Source organism: Salvelinus namaycush, chromosome 27, assembly GCF_016432855.1.
Source record: "Salvelinus namaycush isolate Seneca chromosome 27, SaNama_1.0, whole genome shotgun sequence".
NCBI classification, from domain to species: Eukaryota; Metazoa; Chordata; class Actinopteri; order Salmoniformes; family Salmonidae; genus Salvelinus; species Salvelinus namaycush.
This window is the reverse complement of record NC_052333.1, coordinates 22,011,623-22,031,151: the sequence shown is the minus strand read 5'-3', so window position 1 is coordinate 22,031,151 and position 19,529 is coordinate 22,011,623. Positions and strand designations below refer to the sequence as shown.

General features: G+C 42.6%; 1 protein-coding gene across 1 annotated transcript in view; it reads right to left on the bottom strand.

Annotated features, from left to right (window-relative positions):
- The window catches only part of trappc9 (trafficking protein particle complex 9), a 293,236-nt gene that overhangs the window by 149,322 nt on the left and 124,385 nt on the right, over positions 1 to 19,529 (bottom strand). Inside the window, exon 18 of the mRNA XM_038966127.1 lies at positions 11,452 to 11,570. Coding sequence (XP_038822055.1) covers positions 11,452 to 11,570 — 119 coding nt within the window. The remainder of the gene's footprint in view (positions 1 to 11,451; positions 11,571 to 19,529) is intronic.

Genomic DNA, 19,529 nt, shown 5'->3' with positions numbered 1-19,529 from the left:
GACACTGAACACAAAAACAATCTTGATGATGACATTTTGGAAAGCAATGACGCAGGTTGTAGGCCTATGGTGTGTATGGATAGAGTGTGTTTCAGGCATGAATGGTTCTGGTAGCAAGGTTATTTAGACTGCGTTTACACAGGCAGCCCAATTCCGATCTTTTGCCCAATTATTGGCAATAATTGAACATCCTGAGAGAAATGGTTGAGCGACTCATAAGACACAAAAGTGCTCAATCTGTGGTCAGAGTAGAGAGTAAAATGGGGAGGTGGAGAGATGGGAAGGGGGGAGGTGGGATAGGGGAGGATGGGGAGTTTGGATGGGGGAGAGGGGAGATGGGATGGGGAAGTCGGATGGGGGAAGAGGGGAAGTAGAGAGGAGATGGAGAGGTCGGAAGGGGGAGAGGTAAAATGGGAGGACAGGGGAGCTGTGAAGGTGGGATGGGGAGAGGGGAGGTGGAGAGGTGGGATGGGGGGAGGTGGAAAGCTAGCATGGTGGGAGAAGGGAGGTGGAGAGGTGGGATGGTGGGAGAGGGGAGGTGGAGAGGTGGGATGGGGGGAGGTGGAAAGCTCGCATGGTGGGAGAAGGGAGGTGGAGAGGTGGGATGGTGGGAGAGGGGAGGTGGAGAGGTGGGATGGTGGGAGAGGGGAGGTGGAGAGGTGGGATGGGGGAGAGGGGAGGTGGGGAAATGGAATGGCGGAGGTCGGATGGGGGGAGAGGGGAGGTGGAAAGGTCGGATGGAGGGAGAGGAGAGGTGAAGAGGTCGGATGGGAGGAGAGGGGAGATGGAGAGGTCGGATGGGGGAGACGGGAGGTGGAGAGGTCGGATGGGGGAGACGGGAGGTGGAGAGGTCGGATGGGGGAGACGGGAGGTGGAGAGGTCGGATGGGGGGAGAGGGGAGGTGGGGAAATGGGATGGGGGAGAGGGGAGGTGAAAAGGTGGGATGGGGGAGAGGGGAGGTGGAGAGGTCGGACGGGCGAAGAAAGAGGGGGTGGAGAAGTGGGACGGGGGAGAGGGAGATGGAGAGGTCAGATGGGGGGGAGGGGGAGAGGTCGGATGGGGGGAGAGGGGAGGTGAAGAGTTCGGATGGGGGGAGAGGGGAGATGGGGAGTTCGGATGGTGGAGACGGGAGGTGGAGGTCGGATGGGGGAGACGGGAGGTGGAGAGGTGGGATGGGGGAGACGGGAGGTAGAGAGGTGGGATGGGGGAGACGGGAGGTAGAGAGGTGGGATGGGGGAGACGGGAGGTGGAGAGGTCGGATGGGGGAGACGGGAGGTGGAGAGGTGGGATGGGGGGAGAGGGGAGGTGGGATGGGGGAGATGGGAGGTGGGATGGGGGAGATGGGAGGTGGGATGGGGGAGATGGGAGGTGGGATGGGGAACAGGGGAGGTGAGATGGGGGACAGGGGAGGTGAGAAGGTCATATGGGGAGACAGTGTAGGTGCGAAGGTCAGATGGTGGGACAGGGGAGGTGGGAAGGTCATATGGGGAGACAGTGTAGTTGGGAAGGTCAGATGGGGGGGACAGGGGAGGTGAGAAGGTCATATGGGGAGACAGTGTAGGTGGGAAGGTCAGATGGGGGGACAGGGGAGGTGGGAAGGTTGGCCTTCTCAGGATGTATGAGATGTATTAGAGTTGATCCACAGGAGAGCAGCAGCAGAACACCACACCTCCTGAGCCCACTGTCAATTACACCACACTTCAAAGAGGCTGCTGGCTGATGACTCAGCACTGCTCTGGGTCTGTGTGTGTGTGTGTGTGTGTGTGTGTGTGTGTGTGTGTGTGTGTGTGTGTGTGTGTGTGTGTGTGTGTGTGTGTGTGTGTGTGTGTGTGTGTGTGTGTGTGTAGGGGTCTCTAGAGTATAGAGGTCAACTAAAAACATAAACAGGTACAGTCGCTAGCTCTACTTGTTCAAACACCATAAGAAAATAATGACATCGTCAGTTCTTCCTAAAAACATTAATTTCCATGTACCTTCTCTGTAGCTTGTTAAAGCATTTATGTGATTCTGTAGATCAGATCAGTTTCTGATGCAGACAAGTTATTGTAAATTAAACATGAGACTCAGCCTGGAGGAGGAAAATATCTCCTATCGCCCATCTCACATTAGCATCCATATTTCATATGGAACATGGACCTACTGAGCTGTTGATCAGAATGCATCTCTATTACTGGAGAAAACGATGGTATCTAATGCAGAGATAACTGTGTTATAGGAGTGTTTCTTAGCAGTCTAAGACATGATCGTAATACAACAATGATCGTGATCAGAATAGCAAAACAAGTGCACTAACCACTTCCTGTTCCCCTTTGATTGTTTTTGTTTAGTGTTTTTTCCCACGGATGCCGCAGTACGCTCTCTCAAAGAGTTACTGTGGCTAGGCCTAATGGTAAACAACAAAACACTGACAACAAATGCTTTTTCCATTCCAGAGTTTCACACTTGTGCAGGCAAGCAGCAGACAGCAGTTATAAATATCCCCATCAGTAGGCTGGGTCTGAATGTGTTCGCAGAGCTGATCTCACATCAGCACCAAGAAGAGAGGGAGGGAAAGGAGGTGGGAGGGAAGAGTGGAGAGGGCTAAAAATAGCAACCAGCCGCCTGGCTTCATCTCCCCTGAATTACATTATCCCCTACCCTCCGTCCCCTGCTCTGACATTATCCCCTACCCTCCGTCCCCTGCTCTGCTCTGACCGTAACTATACTTCTGTGGCAGCTAGCCACCTCTACTGCCTAGTCTGAGGATGACAAAACTGGTCTCTCTCTCCCTCTCAGGAGAAACTATCACCCTCTCTCTCCTAGAAGCTCTTTCCCGCTCAATCTCTCTCTGTCTCCTTCTCTCTCATTCTCTCAATACGGGCAAGGGAAGGCCACCCTCTTTCATTAAGAAAATGCTTACATAGGACTTTGAGAGAGAAGGGAGGGGACGGGGGAGGTGGAGAGAGGATTAATCAATGGGAAGGTAAAGTTTCTGCCAAGATAATATGAATGGAAGTAGAGGAGGGGATGTAACATCTTTGATATCTTACTCTTTATGGCTGTAAAGTTTGCCATCACTTGCATTGTGTGGTGTAGGTTTGTTTATCTGGGGTTTTCAATATCTGATCATAAATGACTATACCACCACCTATTAAATGACTATACCACCACCTGTTAAATGACTATACCACCACATGTTAAATGACTATACCACCACCACCTGTTAACTGACTATACCACCACCTGTTAACTGACTATACCACCACCTGTTAACTGACTATACCACCTGTTAAATGACTATACCACCACCTGTAAAATGACTATACCACCACCTGTAAAATGACTATACCACCACCACATGCTAAATGACTATACCACCACCTGTAAAATGACTATACCACCACCTGTAAAATGACTATACCACCACCTGTAAAATGACTATACCACCACCTGTTAACTGACTATACCACCACCTGTTAAATGACTATACCACCACATGTTAAATGACTATACCACCACCACCTGTTAAATGACTATACCACCACCTGTAAAATGACTATACCACCACCTGTTAAATGACTATACCACCACCTGTTAAATGACTATACCACCACCTGTTAAATGACTATACCACCACCTGTTAAATGACTATACCACCACCTGTTAAATGACTATACCACCACATGTTAAATAACTATACCACCACCTGTTAAATGACTATACCACCACCTGTTAAATGACTATACCACCACCTGTTAAATAACTATACCAACACCTGTTAAATGACTATACCACCACCTGTTAAATGACTATACCACCACCTGTTAAATGACTATACCACCACCTGTTAAATGACTATACCACCACCTGTTAAATGACTATACCACCACCTGTTAAATGACTATACCACCACCTGTTAAATGACTATACCACCACCTGTTAAATGACTATACCACCACCTGTTAAATGACTATACCACCACCTGTTAAATGACTATACCACCACCTGTTAAATGACTATACCACCACCTGTTAAATGACTATACCACCACCTGTTAAATGACTATACCACCACCTGTTAAATGACTATACCACCACCTGTTAAATGACTATACCACCACCTGTTAAATGACTATACCACCACATGTTAAATGACTATACCACCACCTGTTAAATGACTATACCACCACATGTTAAATGACTATACCACCACCTGTTAAATGACTATACCACCACCTGTTAAATGACTATACCACCACCTGTTAACTGACTATACCACCACCTGTAAAATGACTATACCACCACCTGTTAACTGACTATACCACCACCTGTTAACTGACTATACCACCACCTGTTAACTGACTATACCACCACCTGTTAAATGACTATACCACCACATGTTAAATGACTATACCACCACCTGTTAAATGACTATACCACCACCTGTTAAATGACTATACCACCACCTGTTAACTGACTATACCACCACCTGTTAACTGACTATACCACCACCTGTTAACTGACTATACCACCACCTGTTAACTGACTATACCACCACCTGTTAACTGACTATACCACCACCTGTTAACTGACTATACCACCACCTGTTAACTGACTATACCACCACCTGTTAAATGACTATACCACCACCTGTTAACTGACTATACCACCACCTGTTAAATGACTATACCACCACCTGTTAAATGACTATACCACCACCTGTTAAATGACTATACCACCACCTGTTAAATGACTATACCACCACCTGTTAAATGACTATACCACCACCTGTTAAATGACTATACCACCACCTGTTAAATGACTATACCACCACCTGTTAAATGACTATACCACCACCTGTTAAATGACTATACCACCACCTGTTAAATGACTATACCACCACCTGTTAAATGACTATACCACCACCTGTTAAATGACTATACCACCACCTGTTAACTGACTATACCACCACATGTTAAATGACTATACCACCACCTGTTAAATGACTATACCACCACCTGTTAAATGACTATACCACCACCTGTTAAATAACTATACCACCACCTGTTAAATGACTATACCACCACCTGTTAAATGACTATACCACCACCTGTTAAATGACTATACCACCACCTGTTAAATGACTATACCACCACCTGTTAAATGACTATACCACCACCTGTTAACTGACTATACCACCACCTGTTAACTGACTATACCACCACCTGTTAACTGACTATACCACCACCTGTTAACTGACTATACCACCACCTGTTAACTGACTATACCACCACCTGTTAACTGACTATACCACCACCTGTTAACTGACTATACCACCACCTGTTAACTGACTATACCACCACCTGTTAACTGACTATACCACCACCTGTTAAATGACTATACCACCACCTGTTAACTGACTATACCACCACCTGTTAAATGACTATACCACCACCTGTTAAATGACTATACCACCACCTGTTAAATGACTATACCACCACCTGTTAAATGACTATACCACCACCTGTTAACTGACTATACCACCACCTGTTAAATGACTATACCACCACCTGTTAACTGACTATACCACCACCTGTTAACTGACTATACCACCACCTGTTAAATGACTATACCACCACCTGTTAAATAACTATACCAACACCTGTTAAATGACTATACCACCACCTGTTAAATGACTATACCACCACCTGTTAAATAACTATACCAACACCTGTTAAATGACTATACCAACACCTGTTAAATGACTATACCACCACCTGTTAACTGACTATACCACCACCTGTTAACTGACTATACCACCACCTGTTAAATGACTATACCACCACATGTTAAATGACTATACCACCACCTGTTAAATGACTATACCAACACCTGTTAAATGACTATACCACCACCTGTTAACTGACTATACCACCACCTGTTAACTGACTATACCACCACCTGTTAAATGACTATACCACCACATGTTAAATGACTATACCACCACATGTTAAATGACTATACCACCACCTGTTAAATGACTATACCACCACCTGTTAAATGACTATACCACCACCTGTTAAATGACTATACCACCACCTGTTAAATGACTATACCACCACCTGTTAAATAACTATACCAACACCTGTTAAATGACTATACCACCACCTGTTAAATGACTATACCACCACATGTTAAATGACTATACCACCACCTGTTAAATGACTATACCACCACATGTTAAATGACTATACCACCACAGAATTATATTCATTGAGTTCAATGGTTATTTATCAGGGATGTAAACTGCTGAGGGCCCAAAAAGGTGACACTTTTTGTGCAGGTTTTAACTAATGCAGGTTTTAACTAATTAAACAAAGAATATGATTTACATGATCAGTCTCTGTGTGTAAAATAAAATAAGTGGTTAATGTGAACCTAACTTACAGCTAAAAAATGTAATGTATTTGTTGCCTAGACTTTACTGCCATGACACTCAAACCAATACACTAATATTGCAGTTAGCCATGACAGCCTTTATAATGTAATGCTTGTGACCACACACATATACATATTGCACTTGGGGGAAAAAACATCTTAAACGTAGAAATAGAATGAAACAAACAGGCATTCTATTTTTGCTCTATTATAGTGGCCACTATAATGGCTACATGTGTGCAAAAATAACATCCACTGAGTAAAAAAATGTAACAATCCCCCCTCACTCATACAAAAGTGTTACTGTCAAGTTTCAACACAACAAAAGCAATATATTTGGGCTACACTGCACATTATTACATTGTACACTTTCTGCCTGTGGACATCTGTTCTACAATGTGCCAGCAGAGCATAATACCCTTTGTTGACATAATTGATCTATTTCAGGCAGAGAGTACACCTGGCATACCCCATTTATCCACTGTATTGAAAGAGGGAAAGCGTGTGGCGTTTCCTTCACCTCTCCAGTTTAAGCCAGGCCCTGCTCCAGCTACACTTCATCCCTGAATCCACTTGTTTAACCTGTTTGGGCTGCAGGGGCAGTATTGAGTAGCCAGATAAAAGGTGCCCATTTCAAACGGCCTCGTACTCAATTCTTGCTCGTACAATATGCATATTATTATTACTATTGGATAGAAAACACTCTCTAGTTTCTAAAACCGTTTGAATTATATCTGTGAGTCAAACAGAACTCATTTGGCACAAACTTCCTGACCAGGAAGTGGAAAGTCTGAAATCGAGGCTCTGTTCTACTTCCTGCCTATACATGGGCATGATACGTATTAGTATACGTGCACTTCATACACCTTCCCCTGGATGTCAAGAGGCGGTGAGAGGGAAAACATTGGTTCACAGATAGTAGTTCGTTCGTTAGCTAGTTAACATTTCACATAGTTTGCCAGGGTCCAGTAAGCAACTCAAATAACTTGAGGAACGGCAAGGAGTCGTATACCAGTTAATACTATAGTGAATTGGTTAGGTTACTAACGTTAGCTCATCTGATGTTGTAACGTTAGCTAGCTAGCTGTCTGACTTTATTAGCCAGCTCATTTTCAAACAATAAACTAAATTATTTGATCAGCTAAGTTGGCTAATGTTGCTCAACATTTCTCTGGCTAGCTAATGGAGAATTCGATCCAGCTACTATAGCAAGATACTTAACAATGCTAACAATACTTGTTCCACCACACTTTCTCCCTCACCTCAAACTTTCCAAATGCCAGTTGTTTTTCAGTTACAGCTCATTCATCACCTTCTCACCCCAGTCTCCGTGGTCAGGCTTCTCACCTACCTCTTCTTTATCGTTCAGGGACGCGCTGCTGTAACTAGCAAACTGCCTTCGCACCCTACTGCTGTCTTTCCAGAGCGCGCACTAATTCTGTAACAAGCAAATTGGTTGTCCCTTCTCTCTTCAGTCGCGTGCTGCATTCTGTTGTTATGTGAACGATTGGCTGAGCCTTGGATACAGCCAGTATTGCTCCAAACGTGCATCACTCCTTCGTTTACAGTCAGTAGTGATCCAAAGCCCACCCTCCCCCCAAACCTTTTCTCATCGGATCTGCACGATTCACGTAGGTCACCTATTTTGGATTAAAAATGGCAAATTTTGCTGAAAGATGATTAGTTTGCACCCCTGATAAAGACCAGAGGGATTATTACTTTATTCCCTCCTCTCTACTCCCCAGGCCTGTCCCTCAAACCATTCTCTCACCTACATCTCCATACAATGGAGCTGTCCTTTTCGCACACGCTTCGCTTCCTGTACTGCCTGAGTCACAACCGTGTACAGGTAAGAAAGACAGTAGAGATGCTACACAGCAACACTGTCGCACAAACACACGCAAACACAACCAAACAAACACAAATATGCATACCACAGCAAGACCTCAGGGAAAAGACAGAGTGAAAATAGACAGGAAGGCAGAGCGGGGATAGTCCATTAATTGATTGCAAATGTGCAAATCATTTGGGAACAGAATGGTATCTGAAAAGTGAGACTTCCTTCAACATGAGACGGTCCTTCCCCCTGACAGTCGACACATTTCTGAAAACACTTCCACTTGTCTGATGTAGTGGGGAAATTATGGGGAGTAACAGTTAGCAATACAAAGGTCAAGGGACAAACTCTCACCTTCACTTCCTGTCGACGGATTACAGAACAGCCTTAATTTATGATATCTTATTTCCTGGGAATCGTTGAGCATAATACGCACACGCACGTGCACACACACACACACACACAGACTGAACGTATTCCTGTGGCATTTCCAGGCAGGCTGTTATGTGTAGCTAACCACTGTAACAAATGCAGAGGCACAGAGTAGAAATATCATTATGACAAGGAATAGGAAAGTTCACCAGGTGGCTCAGAGGGAAATATCACTGGTTCCTATTGGACAGGCAGTCTGATCAGCATGGAGGCGAAGGTAAGCTAAAACACACACAATAATATTGTGAAGATAAATACACAACTCAAAGGATGAGAGGACGAGAGTACTAAACTAAATATAGTACTAATGGTCAATAGGGAATTGTCAATGTAAATAGTTGGTCTTCAGTTCAACAGCTGTTTAGAATCTGTGGAATGTCACTCCTGAACTCAGAGCTATGTGTGCTACGGTCTGTTCATTGAGTCTGGAGCAGGATACTTGTTCTTTGGCCATTGGCCCAGTTGTACTGCAAGAACTTCTGATTGGTCAACCCCAAGCTAGGGTAGGGGGTTATAAATGGCATCCTGTTTCTTTGTTCTGTGGAGAAAAGCTGAGGACAGGGGAGACTGAACATCTACCTCCCAGCATAACATCTATGATTTGTCCTCTGAATAAACCAATTTCTCTCCCCCTGATTTGCTTTGGAGTTTGTGTTATTGAAGAATAACATCAATTGCTAACACACACACAAAAAGGTAGATGAAGGTAAAAGCTTATCAAACACACCAATGAGAAGGTTAAAACTAAATATAATCTATGAAGTAGAACTACAGCGTGAAAAACAGTTGGTTGACCCAATCTGTGCACACAACAAGGCATTTCAGCTGCAATACAGTATGAATGGGATATGTCATTATAAAATCATGGCTTTCAATAGAACGTACATTTACTTCGAGCAAAAACGGACAAAAAAGGTAGTCCATGTAGGTTTGAGTTGTTGTTTTCAGTACGGAATAGTGGGCAGACACTATGCCATGAGTGATATTATGCATGACCTGCACTTAAACCATTAGGCTAGCTAAGAACACATCTAGAGTGTGAGTCAAACTAAAAACAATGTTGCAGCAAAACGATGAGTCGGATGCCGCAGGAAATATGAATCCATATAGTGCCGTACATACAGTACCAGTCAAAAGTTTGGACACACCGACTCATTCAAGGGTTTTTATTACACTATTATCTACATTGTAGAATAATAGTGACGACATCAAAACTATGAAATAACACATATGGAGTTACCAAAAATCGAATCAAAATATAGTTTATATTTGAGATTCTTCACAGTAGCCACCCTTTGCCTTGATGACAGCTTTGCACACTCTTGGCATTCTCTCAACCAGCTTCACTTGGAATGCTTTTCCAACAGTCTTGAAGGAATTCCCAAATATGCTGAGCACTTGTTGGCTGCTTTTCCTTCACTCTGCGGTCCAACTCATCCCAAACCATCTCAATTGGGTTGAGGTCGGGTGATTGTGGAGGCCAGGTTATCTGATGCATCACTCTACTTCTTGGTCAAATTGCCCTTGAATTCTAAATAAATCACAGACAGTGTCACCAGCAAATGTAGAAAAAAGTACAAATAAAGAAAAACCCTGGAATGAGTAGGTGTCTAAACTTTTGACTGGTACTATAAACACTCAAACACAGGTAGGGAGATGCAAATCACACCTTATCCATATGTGATGTCCGTTATCCGGGATGCAAGGTGAACACGCACACACAGGACTACATAATGGCAGAGTTACCACATGATGTGTAATTGGCCAGTTCTGGGATTACCTCTGCAGCTAAACTGTCAAAAGAACCTAATCTGCACTGAGACGCTGAGCTGCCTGTTTGACATGCTCTACTCTGTTCTTAACAAGCTCAACCAGCCCACTAATGGAACGGACAGCTTCATATTTACACTGGAGAGTTGGAGGGCAAAATAATTAAGAATGAGATTCTTCCTCCTGTATAGATTCTATATATGTAATGGGTTTTGTCAGGCGTTTTCAAAGTCTGAGACAGTGTTGTAATATAAATTGCTGTCATTGCATTTATTTGATTTGCCAACTCGCAATTTCAGGAGTTGAGAAATGAACGTGGTATCACTGGAAAGCTGGGATAACCCTCTTTTAAAAGAATAAATCCATCTACACTGCTTTTGAAGACATGTTTTCCCTGGGATTGATTAGATCACCTTTATTCTTTGTTTTGTTCATTTGGTTTAATTTTATTTTCTATTGTTGCTGTTCCTTTCTTATTTACAGGTTGGTCTGTTTACTGGAACACGTTTAATTGTTGTATGTAATGAGCCCGTTTGATTCTGAAAATGTCAACAACAACAAAAATGAAATAGCTAGAAACAGGCCTAACATGTATTCAGTATTAGAGAACTGAATACAGTTTGACTTAGCTTTCCTTTCACCCTGTCCCCCTCTGTGTACCTTCTTTTCTATGTGTGAAAAGCTGCAGTCTGTCTGTCTGTCTGTCCTCAGCTCCCTCCCTGCTTTTTAAACAAACAGTTACACCCACCCTAATTACCCCCAACATGATAGGCTCATTATTTATCTGCAGCATCAGAAAATGGGTTGAAAGACAGAAAGCAATACAAGGAGGGAAATTTAAAAAAACTTCGGAAGCCATGAAATTCAAATGAGTGAAGTGTCACGGAAATGATTAAGTAGAGAAATGTTCATGCTGCAGCCTCACTGTGGTAATAAAAGAGAACATTGTTAGAGACAATAGGGGAGGAAAGGGGAGAGGAGAGGTGTCAGTCCTACCTTGACGTGGTTGTAGTCTGTCTTGCTGGACTCGCTGCCCAGGGGCTTGGACTCGGCCCGGGATTTGAGGACTTGTCTCAGGGGGCTGGAGATGGGAAGGCCTGTCACACTGATCCCATCTGGAACAGCAGCAGAGACAATCAGCCAGTCAGAAGACACACGACTACAGTAACCCCAGACTACATTTCATTTAACTACATTGACAGTTGTTTAAACTCACATAAGCATAAAAACATATTGGGGTGAGAGTTTCCCTGAACACAAAGTTTTCCCTAGTCAAGTCAGGAGCAACTCCTATCTCTTCTTCAAAAACGAGGACATGATCATTTAAATACATTTTGTGAGCAGAATATGAAACAGTAGCTCACGACCCATCTTTCTTTTTCTATATTTTGAATGCAGAGTTCAGAGCTGTAATCAACACAATCCTCCACAGAGCTTCAGAGGAGCATCAAACAGCCAGATTGGCTTCCTGTATTAATGACTACTGAAGGGGTTACTATTTTCAGCTAGCTACGCTACAGAATACCCCACAGTGTGACGTAGGCACTGAGCACCCAGTCTCTCTGACGTCAGTGGAAAAATCTCTGTCTCCTGAGGGAATCACTGGGCTAGCTGCTGCAAAGATCTGGGCCACAACACACACACTCGCCTTACACACGCACGCGCCAACGAACACACACACACAAAGGAGAATGACGTGGTAGGAATAACAGTTCGAGCCCGCCAGCTCTGACTCCATATTCCTCTTTGATACAAAGCTTTCCAACACATTCTACTGACATGGCTGGCATGTCCATATTCATAAATCCTCTCAGAGTAGGACTGCTGTTCTCAGATCAGTTTAGCCTTTTAGACCATAATGAATGAGATTACATGGACAGGGTGCACCTGATCCTAGATCAGAACTACTAGGAGATGCTTTGTGAATATGAGCCCAGAACCACTAGAGCTGGCACAGTGTCAGTCAGCATTGTGTCTTTCTCATGCTCCATATCCTACTCACAGAAAGAGATGATATATGCATCCGGACAGAGGGAGGTGAGGGAAAGAGGAAGAGAGAACACTGATAAACAGTCTCTCCATTGACTAGAGCTTCCATAAAGGCCTGTTTCAGCCTGTTTCCAGACACACATACATCTTCATGTCTAATCCTGACAGAGAGAGATAGAGATACAGAGACAAACAGAGAGAGAGACAGAGAGAGAGAGAGAGTGAGTAACGGGGGGAGAGATTGACGACGACGTCGCACATCATCATCCCCCTTTTCTTGCCATCACTCTCCATCTATCCGTGCCTCTTTCTCTCGCTGTCTCTCCCTCAAACTCTTTCTTCATTCGCCTAGCGGGAGAGTCTGACACTAAATATAAATCACTACAGATTATATTAGTGACAGTGAATTGATCTAATACACAATGACACACTGAAAATTATCAACAAAGTCTTCCACAAAAGATGAGGTAATGTGAATTTCTGCAACGCCACCTCTCCGCTCCACACACACTTCTGCTTTTCATAGAAGATGAGTCAAAGCTATTCTAGTAAAAGGGGGCCTATGACTGACTGCATTGTAAACAGAAACCCTTCTTCAATATCCTGTTGAGGGGAGAGGAACATGAGGCTGTAAAATACAAATCAACAAAGTCCCGTTCTGTTCCGTGGAGAGAGAGAGAGAGACAACACCTGGGCAGAGAGGTCGACTCTGGAAGCAGCACGCACAGGACCTTTGACCCCTCCATTAACATACATTAGTTTATTCGAAGAATCACAGATAGGCAATTTCCGCCCTACACAACAAGAGAGAGAGCGAGAGAAAGAGTACTCACAAGGCGTCTCAGAATAAGGGAGAGGGAGAGAGAAAGAGAAAGAGAGAGCGGGAATAGGAATCACAATTCCTTGGTATTATTTTAGGAGCTGTATGACTCAAAAGTAGCCCAGGTGAGACTGACAGATAACGAGAGACAGAGAAAATAAACACAAATAAATTATAGTGGCTCTTTTCAAAAGCCCACACTTTCTGCTGTCATTATTACAACATCAAACATCCAAATTACAAGCAGGCAGGAGGTTCTTTCAGATGGAAGGAGAGCAGTAGAGGGGGAAAGGGAGAGAGATGAGTAGAGGCCGAGAGAAAGAGATGTAGAGTGAGGGAGAGAGAGAGAGAATAACAGCAAGAAAGAAATCAGAGAGAAAGAGAGATGAGGGAGCAGCAGAGGGAGAGAGACGATGAGAGGAAATGAGAGTGAGATAATGCAGGATCTGAACAAATTATTGCTATCATTACTCACAGCCATTTGAGTCATACTAAATACAGCATTACAGACAGAACCACATCATCCAGACAGACAGAGCAAATAAAGATGTTGTTTTACTATCAATCTCTCATAGATGGTTCTAATCACATTTATCTTGCGAGTTGACAAAGTGAACAATATGTCTTCCATCAAACATCTTATTATCATTTTACATCTATGAATGTTTATGTACTGCTTACTAAAGTGTTATGTATGGATTATGACTGTTAAAGACATGCTTGGGTACTTGGCGACTAAAAGCGGGGGCGCAACTTTGGTTTTTGAAGTGGGGGGGGACCTAATTATTATTATTTATTGTTTTATCCAGTCGGATAAAACTGAACTCAACTAAATGACTATCGCCCCGTAGCACTCACTTCTGTCATTATGAAGTGCTTTGAGAGACTAGTCAAAGATCATATCACCTCCACTCTACCTAATATCCTAGATCCACTCCCATCACAGGAAGCATTTCAATTTAGCCCTATCGACCCTAAGAGACATCTGAAAGCGCATCATCCACATATACACGCTCAGGTAGGCTAATAACATATTGATAATGCTAGCTAGCAGACCACAACTTGTGACAACTTTGATACAATATAGCTATAGTAGCCTATAGTACGTCAAGGGGCATGGCTCCAGACTGTGAGCTGAACATTCATTAGTCTAAATGGTCACCTCACTCAAAGGTTTCCTATTTTTTGAGCAGCTAAAACCATGATTTTGTCAAACAGTAAAAGTGCATTATCCCCATGATTCATGTAATGAAAGTTTCTGCCCAGTCCCTGGGCGCTGTTTCACTGGGCCTGCTGCTGTGGTGAGCAAGCCTCTTGATGTGCGCTCCGGGAGAGAGAAAAAAGGCTTCTGGTTGTATAACATTTCAAAATCCAATTACGGGAAATACATAGCTTTGGAAGCAACTACTGTTGTTCACAGCTTTCTGTGGGTATACTTTCTATTATTTGAAAAGGAATAGGAGAGCCGCACACTCTAGGAGCTCTGATGCAATCATTTAATAACCAATGTTTCGACAGACAAGTGGTCTTCATCACGGTATAATGACAAACACAGCGGGTCACTAGTTCATATAGTGTCAAAGAACACAAACAAGTGTCTGTAATCATGGCCGGGTGTGGCGTGAAATCATTGGTTAATTTTCAGATATAATAGAACATACAAAAAACATGAATGGATACCATAACGATCATAGGTACTATTTGGCTACATAGGCCTACAAACATTTACAATAAATAGCAAAATCACAATAATCACAAGAATGGCTTCAGATCAAAGTCGACGTTGAGACCGAGGGGAGCAACGGTCTTTAAATTAAAGATCCAGGCAGCCTCTCATCCCTCTCCTAGGGAGGGTGACGTGTTCGATGCCGATATAACGTAGGAGGGAAATCGAGTGATTCGCTACCAAAAAGTGGGCTGCAACTGGGTAGACCGAGTGTTTGCACCTAATGGTGCTACGATGCTCCGAGATTCGTGATTTTAATTTGCGCTTCGTTTTTACTCACAAAAGTTACAAGATATATAACTGCCTGAGTGGAGCACATGATAGCACCTTTGACTGGGATCTGTTTCCCAGTAAAAAGCACCCTACTGACAAAAAGCTCTAAAACGATGCCGAATGATAATTCCTTTCCTGACACTGGTCAAAGACGCAAACAAGATTACTTTGAATACAGCCAAAGGGAACATGATAAGATAATTGTATCGGAGTCCCTTTTTGACATGCCCGGGGGTAACTCTGACCTCTCGAAATAACTGTTAAATGTGTCTAAGCGCCAGACGACAACGCATCTACATATAGTCACTGTTAATGATTATGTGTGTCAAGGCATTATTCCACGGGGACTCAGGGGAAAGCGTACAGATGATTTCTGGGAGCGCTGGTGTGCCATCCTGAACAAATTCTCTATTGATTTAATGACCTGAATTGTTGACCAGTTGAAAAAGGGTTTTATTGAAATGGATAACACGATTGAAGAGAAACTCAAAGCTCTGCTAGGAGCTGTTAATGATGGGATATTCAATGAACTGATGAAAACTAACCAAGCGCTCCAGGACAAGTTGTCTACAGAAATAAAGAAACCAAGACAAAACCAAGACAAACCAAGACAAAACAGACAAGGCCGAGGACAAAGTCTACTTCTGGAGAAACCCTGACAAAAGAGGTCCTGCTCTTCCTCTCCATGACAGACGCAGGAGGGAGGCCGCTTACTTCTATCCACCCCCGTCTGGCCAACGCTCTACAGCCAGCGCCTCGTCCACTTCCAGTGCACATACTCCGATTCCTTTTAGAAGTAAGAGTTATTTTGTACCTCCGGCCAATCGCAATCTGCCATTGAGAAAATCCAAAACAAATCGAGAAAATCTCTTTCAAGGAGTCTCGCAAAAATAAGCATTCTTAAATCCTCACTACCCGCTATTCAAAATGCTCTGAACAAATTAAGGGAATCGTTCACAAACATTGGCACATTCTAAGATCCGATGACAGTATCGGTAATGTTTAAATCGGACCCTCCCTTGGTCGTATTATCGCAGGGCAGAAATCTCAGAGATCAATTGGTAAACCAAAATACCCCTGCACATCGTTTGTGCCTCTACCGGATGGAAACTAGTGTATTGTCTGCACTCAATGCAATGGCACTTACAAATGTTGATCCTTTAAAAAAAACAAAACAGGGAAACAGATCCCAATCAAAGGTGTTATCACGTGCTCCACTAAGGCAGTTATTTATCTTACAACTTGTCCTTGTGGTAAAAACTGTGTGGGTAAAATGAGGCTCGAATTAAAAAGACTATGGAGAAATGTGTTTTTTGTAGGATTTTTCTATAAAACGCAGAACATATTATCTGTGGTAAACGCAGGCTTAGGAGCTCTTATATGTTTAATTCTAGAAGAATCTGAATCAGCGAATGTAACATTTTGTGAATTTTAAAGCAATTACACGACCGGTCAAAAGTTTTAGAACTCCAACTGATTCAAGGGTTTTTCTTTATTATTAGTCTTTTCTACATTGTATAATAATAGTGAAGACATCAAAACTATGAAATAATGAAGTAACCAATTTCTTTTTACACAAATCAAAATATATTTTAGATTCTTCAAAGTAGCTACCCTTTGCCTTGATGACAGCTTTGCACACGCTTGGCATTCTCTCAACCAGCATCACCTGGAATGCTTTTCCAACAGTCTTGAAGGAATTCCCACATATGCTGAGCACTTGTTTGCTTATTTTACTTCACTCATCCCAAACCATCTCAATTTGGTTGAGGTCGGGGGATTGTGGAGGCCAGATCATCTGATGCAGCACTCCAACACTCTCCTTCTTGATAAAATAGCCCTTACACAACCTGGAGGTGTGTTGGGTCATTGTCCTGTTGAAAAACAAATTATAGTACCACTAAGCACAAAACAGATGGGATGGCGTATCGCTGCAGAATGCTGTGGTAGCCATGCTGGTTTAGTGTGCCTTGAATTCTAAATAAATCACAGACAGTATAATCAGCAAAGCACCGCCACACCATCACACCTCCTCCTCCATGCTTCACGGTTAGAACCACACATGCAGAGATCATCTGTTCACCTACTCTGTGTCTCACAAAGACACAGCGGTTGGAACCAAAATTCTCCAATTTGGACTCCAGACAAAAAGACACATTTCCACCAGTCTAATGTCCATTGCTCGTGTTTCTTGGCCCAAGCAAGTCTCTTCTTTTTAATGGTGTCCTTTAGTAGTCGTTTCTATGCAGAAATTCGACCATGAAGGCCTGATTCACACAGTCTCCTCTGAATAGTTGATATTGAGATGTGTCAGTTACTTGAACTCTGTGAAACATTTATTTGGGCTGCAATTTCTGAGGCTGGTAACTCCAATGAACTTATCCTCTTGCAGCAGAGGTAACTCTGGGTGTTCCATTCCATACAACAAAACAAATAAAATCTCTTAAGCCGGTGTTAACCTCAGACCTTACTTTCGGTGTTTATCCCAAAACCCCATTCATTACCCCCTTAGGAATGTCTTAACAAACCAGAGATGACTAATTTAAGTTTTTTAGGACTACAAGGTGGCAAGCTCTATAGGTGAAGCATGAATATGTTAGCTAGCGCTAGCTACATACAGTACATATTTTATCTTACTTTAACTTCTAATGACGGAAAACACTGACCAACACTTTGATTCCTACCCTGTCACAATTTTCCCTGGATTTTTCATTTGTTGTCATGTCAAAAAACAATGTATTCAGATACCCATACAGTCAGTTTTGGGAAATAAGGACATGGTAAAAGAAATATACAATAGACAAAATCAGTGGATTAATTTCTCTCTGAAGACATGGTTTAGGGTAGTTAAGCAAAATAATTTAGACAGAGAGATCAAACTGCTGAGTTGGCTCGCATACGACCCCAGCTTCATCCCTGCAACTCAGGACGCAGAAAGGCATCACATCATTCAGTACAATTATAAGGAATGGGAACCTAGATAACTTCCAGGACTTAAGTAAAAAACATGGCTTGGATAAACAAGATTTTTACAGATACCTACAAGTCCGACACTATTTCTTAAGGGAGATAAAAGTGACTGACCCTCGAGCACCTCCAAAATTAATCCAAGTATTCACTAACGCATACAACGTGGGGAGTAACAAAAAAACGATTTCAAATCTCTACTTGAGTATTCAATCCTCAAAGAAACATTCTACAAACTATATTAAAAAGAAATGGGAGGAGGAACTTAACATTGAAATAACTGATGAAACATGGTTGAACATATTAGAGACTCAACAAAGCTCCACCAACTCAAGGTCATGGAGAGAATTCTGTTGGAAGAATGTTATACGTTTCTTCATAACACCTAAACTGAAATCAAAACAGACTGGCTCACCACACCCTTGTTGGAGAGAATGCGGTCTATTGAGGGCGGACCACTCTCATATCTTTTGGTCCTGCCTCGCAATCGAAACTTACTGGGGAGAAATAAGATCTAACATTGGAAAAATAATGGGATTTGACATAGAACAAACATTCATTTCTTTGTACTTGGGTGAAATACCTGATAACTTACACAATAGAGAAAAGTACCTCTTGAAGGTCCTATTGGCAGCCAGTAAAAAGGCTATCACTAGGAAATGGCTACAAATAGACCCTCCCACAGTGACACAATGGATAGACATTGTAGAAGAAATACACCACATGGAGCATATGACCTTTGCTTTAAGAACTCAACAGGAGAGAGGTCAGGAATACTGGGGAAAATGGGTTTTGTACTTGGAAAAGGTCTAATTCAAAGATGCCAATGTAACTAATATGATGATATGATGATGAAGGTGTGAAGTGCACTGTAACTGACAGATCTTTTTTGTTCTTTTATTTTACTTTATTTGTACTTTCTTTGTGTTCCTACAATAAAAACAAAGTATATACATTTTTTTTTTTAAACAATGTATTCAAAGTGCTGCCCACTATATTCCAGCTAAGTTCTAAATGATTCCAGCAGTTCACCAATTAGGCCTATATATTTTTCGCCCATATCATGCAGCACTACGTGGCAAAGTGTGGAAATGATAACAAATGAGTGCAGGAAATGTATGACAATTATTTTTGGTTTAAGTTAGATTGAACAGCAGTAAACAATCAGAATGGAAAAATCCCCATTGAATTCTCTTAACTTGAGGAGTCTAGGTAAACGATATTTAGCCTATTATATGTGACTGATTACAGGGTCCTAGGTATTTGACATTAGTTCCGACTTCACAGGAGGACCGTTTT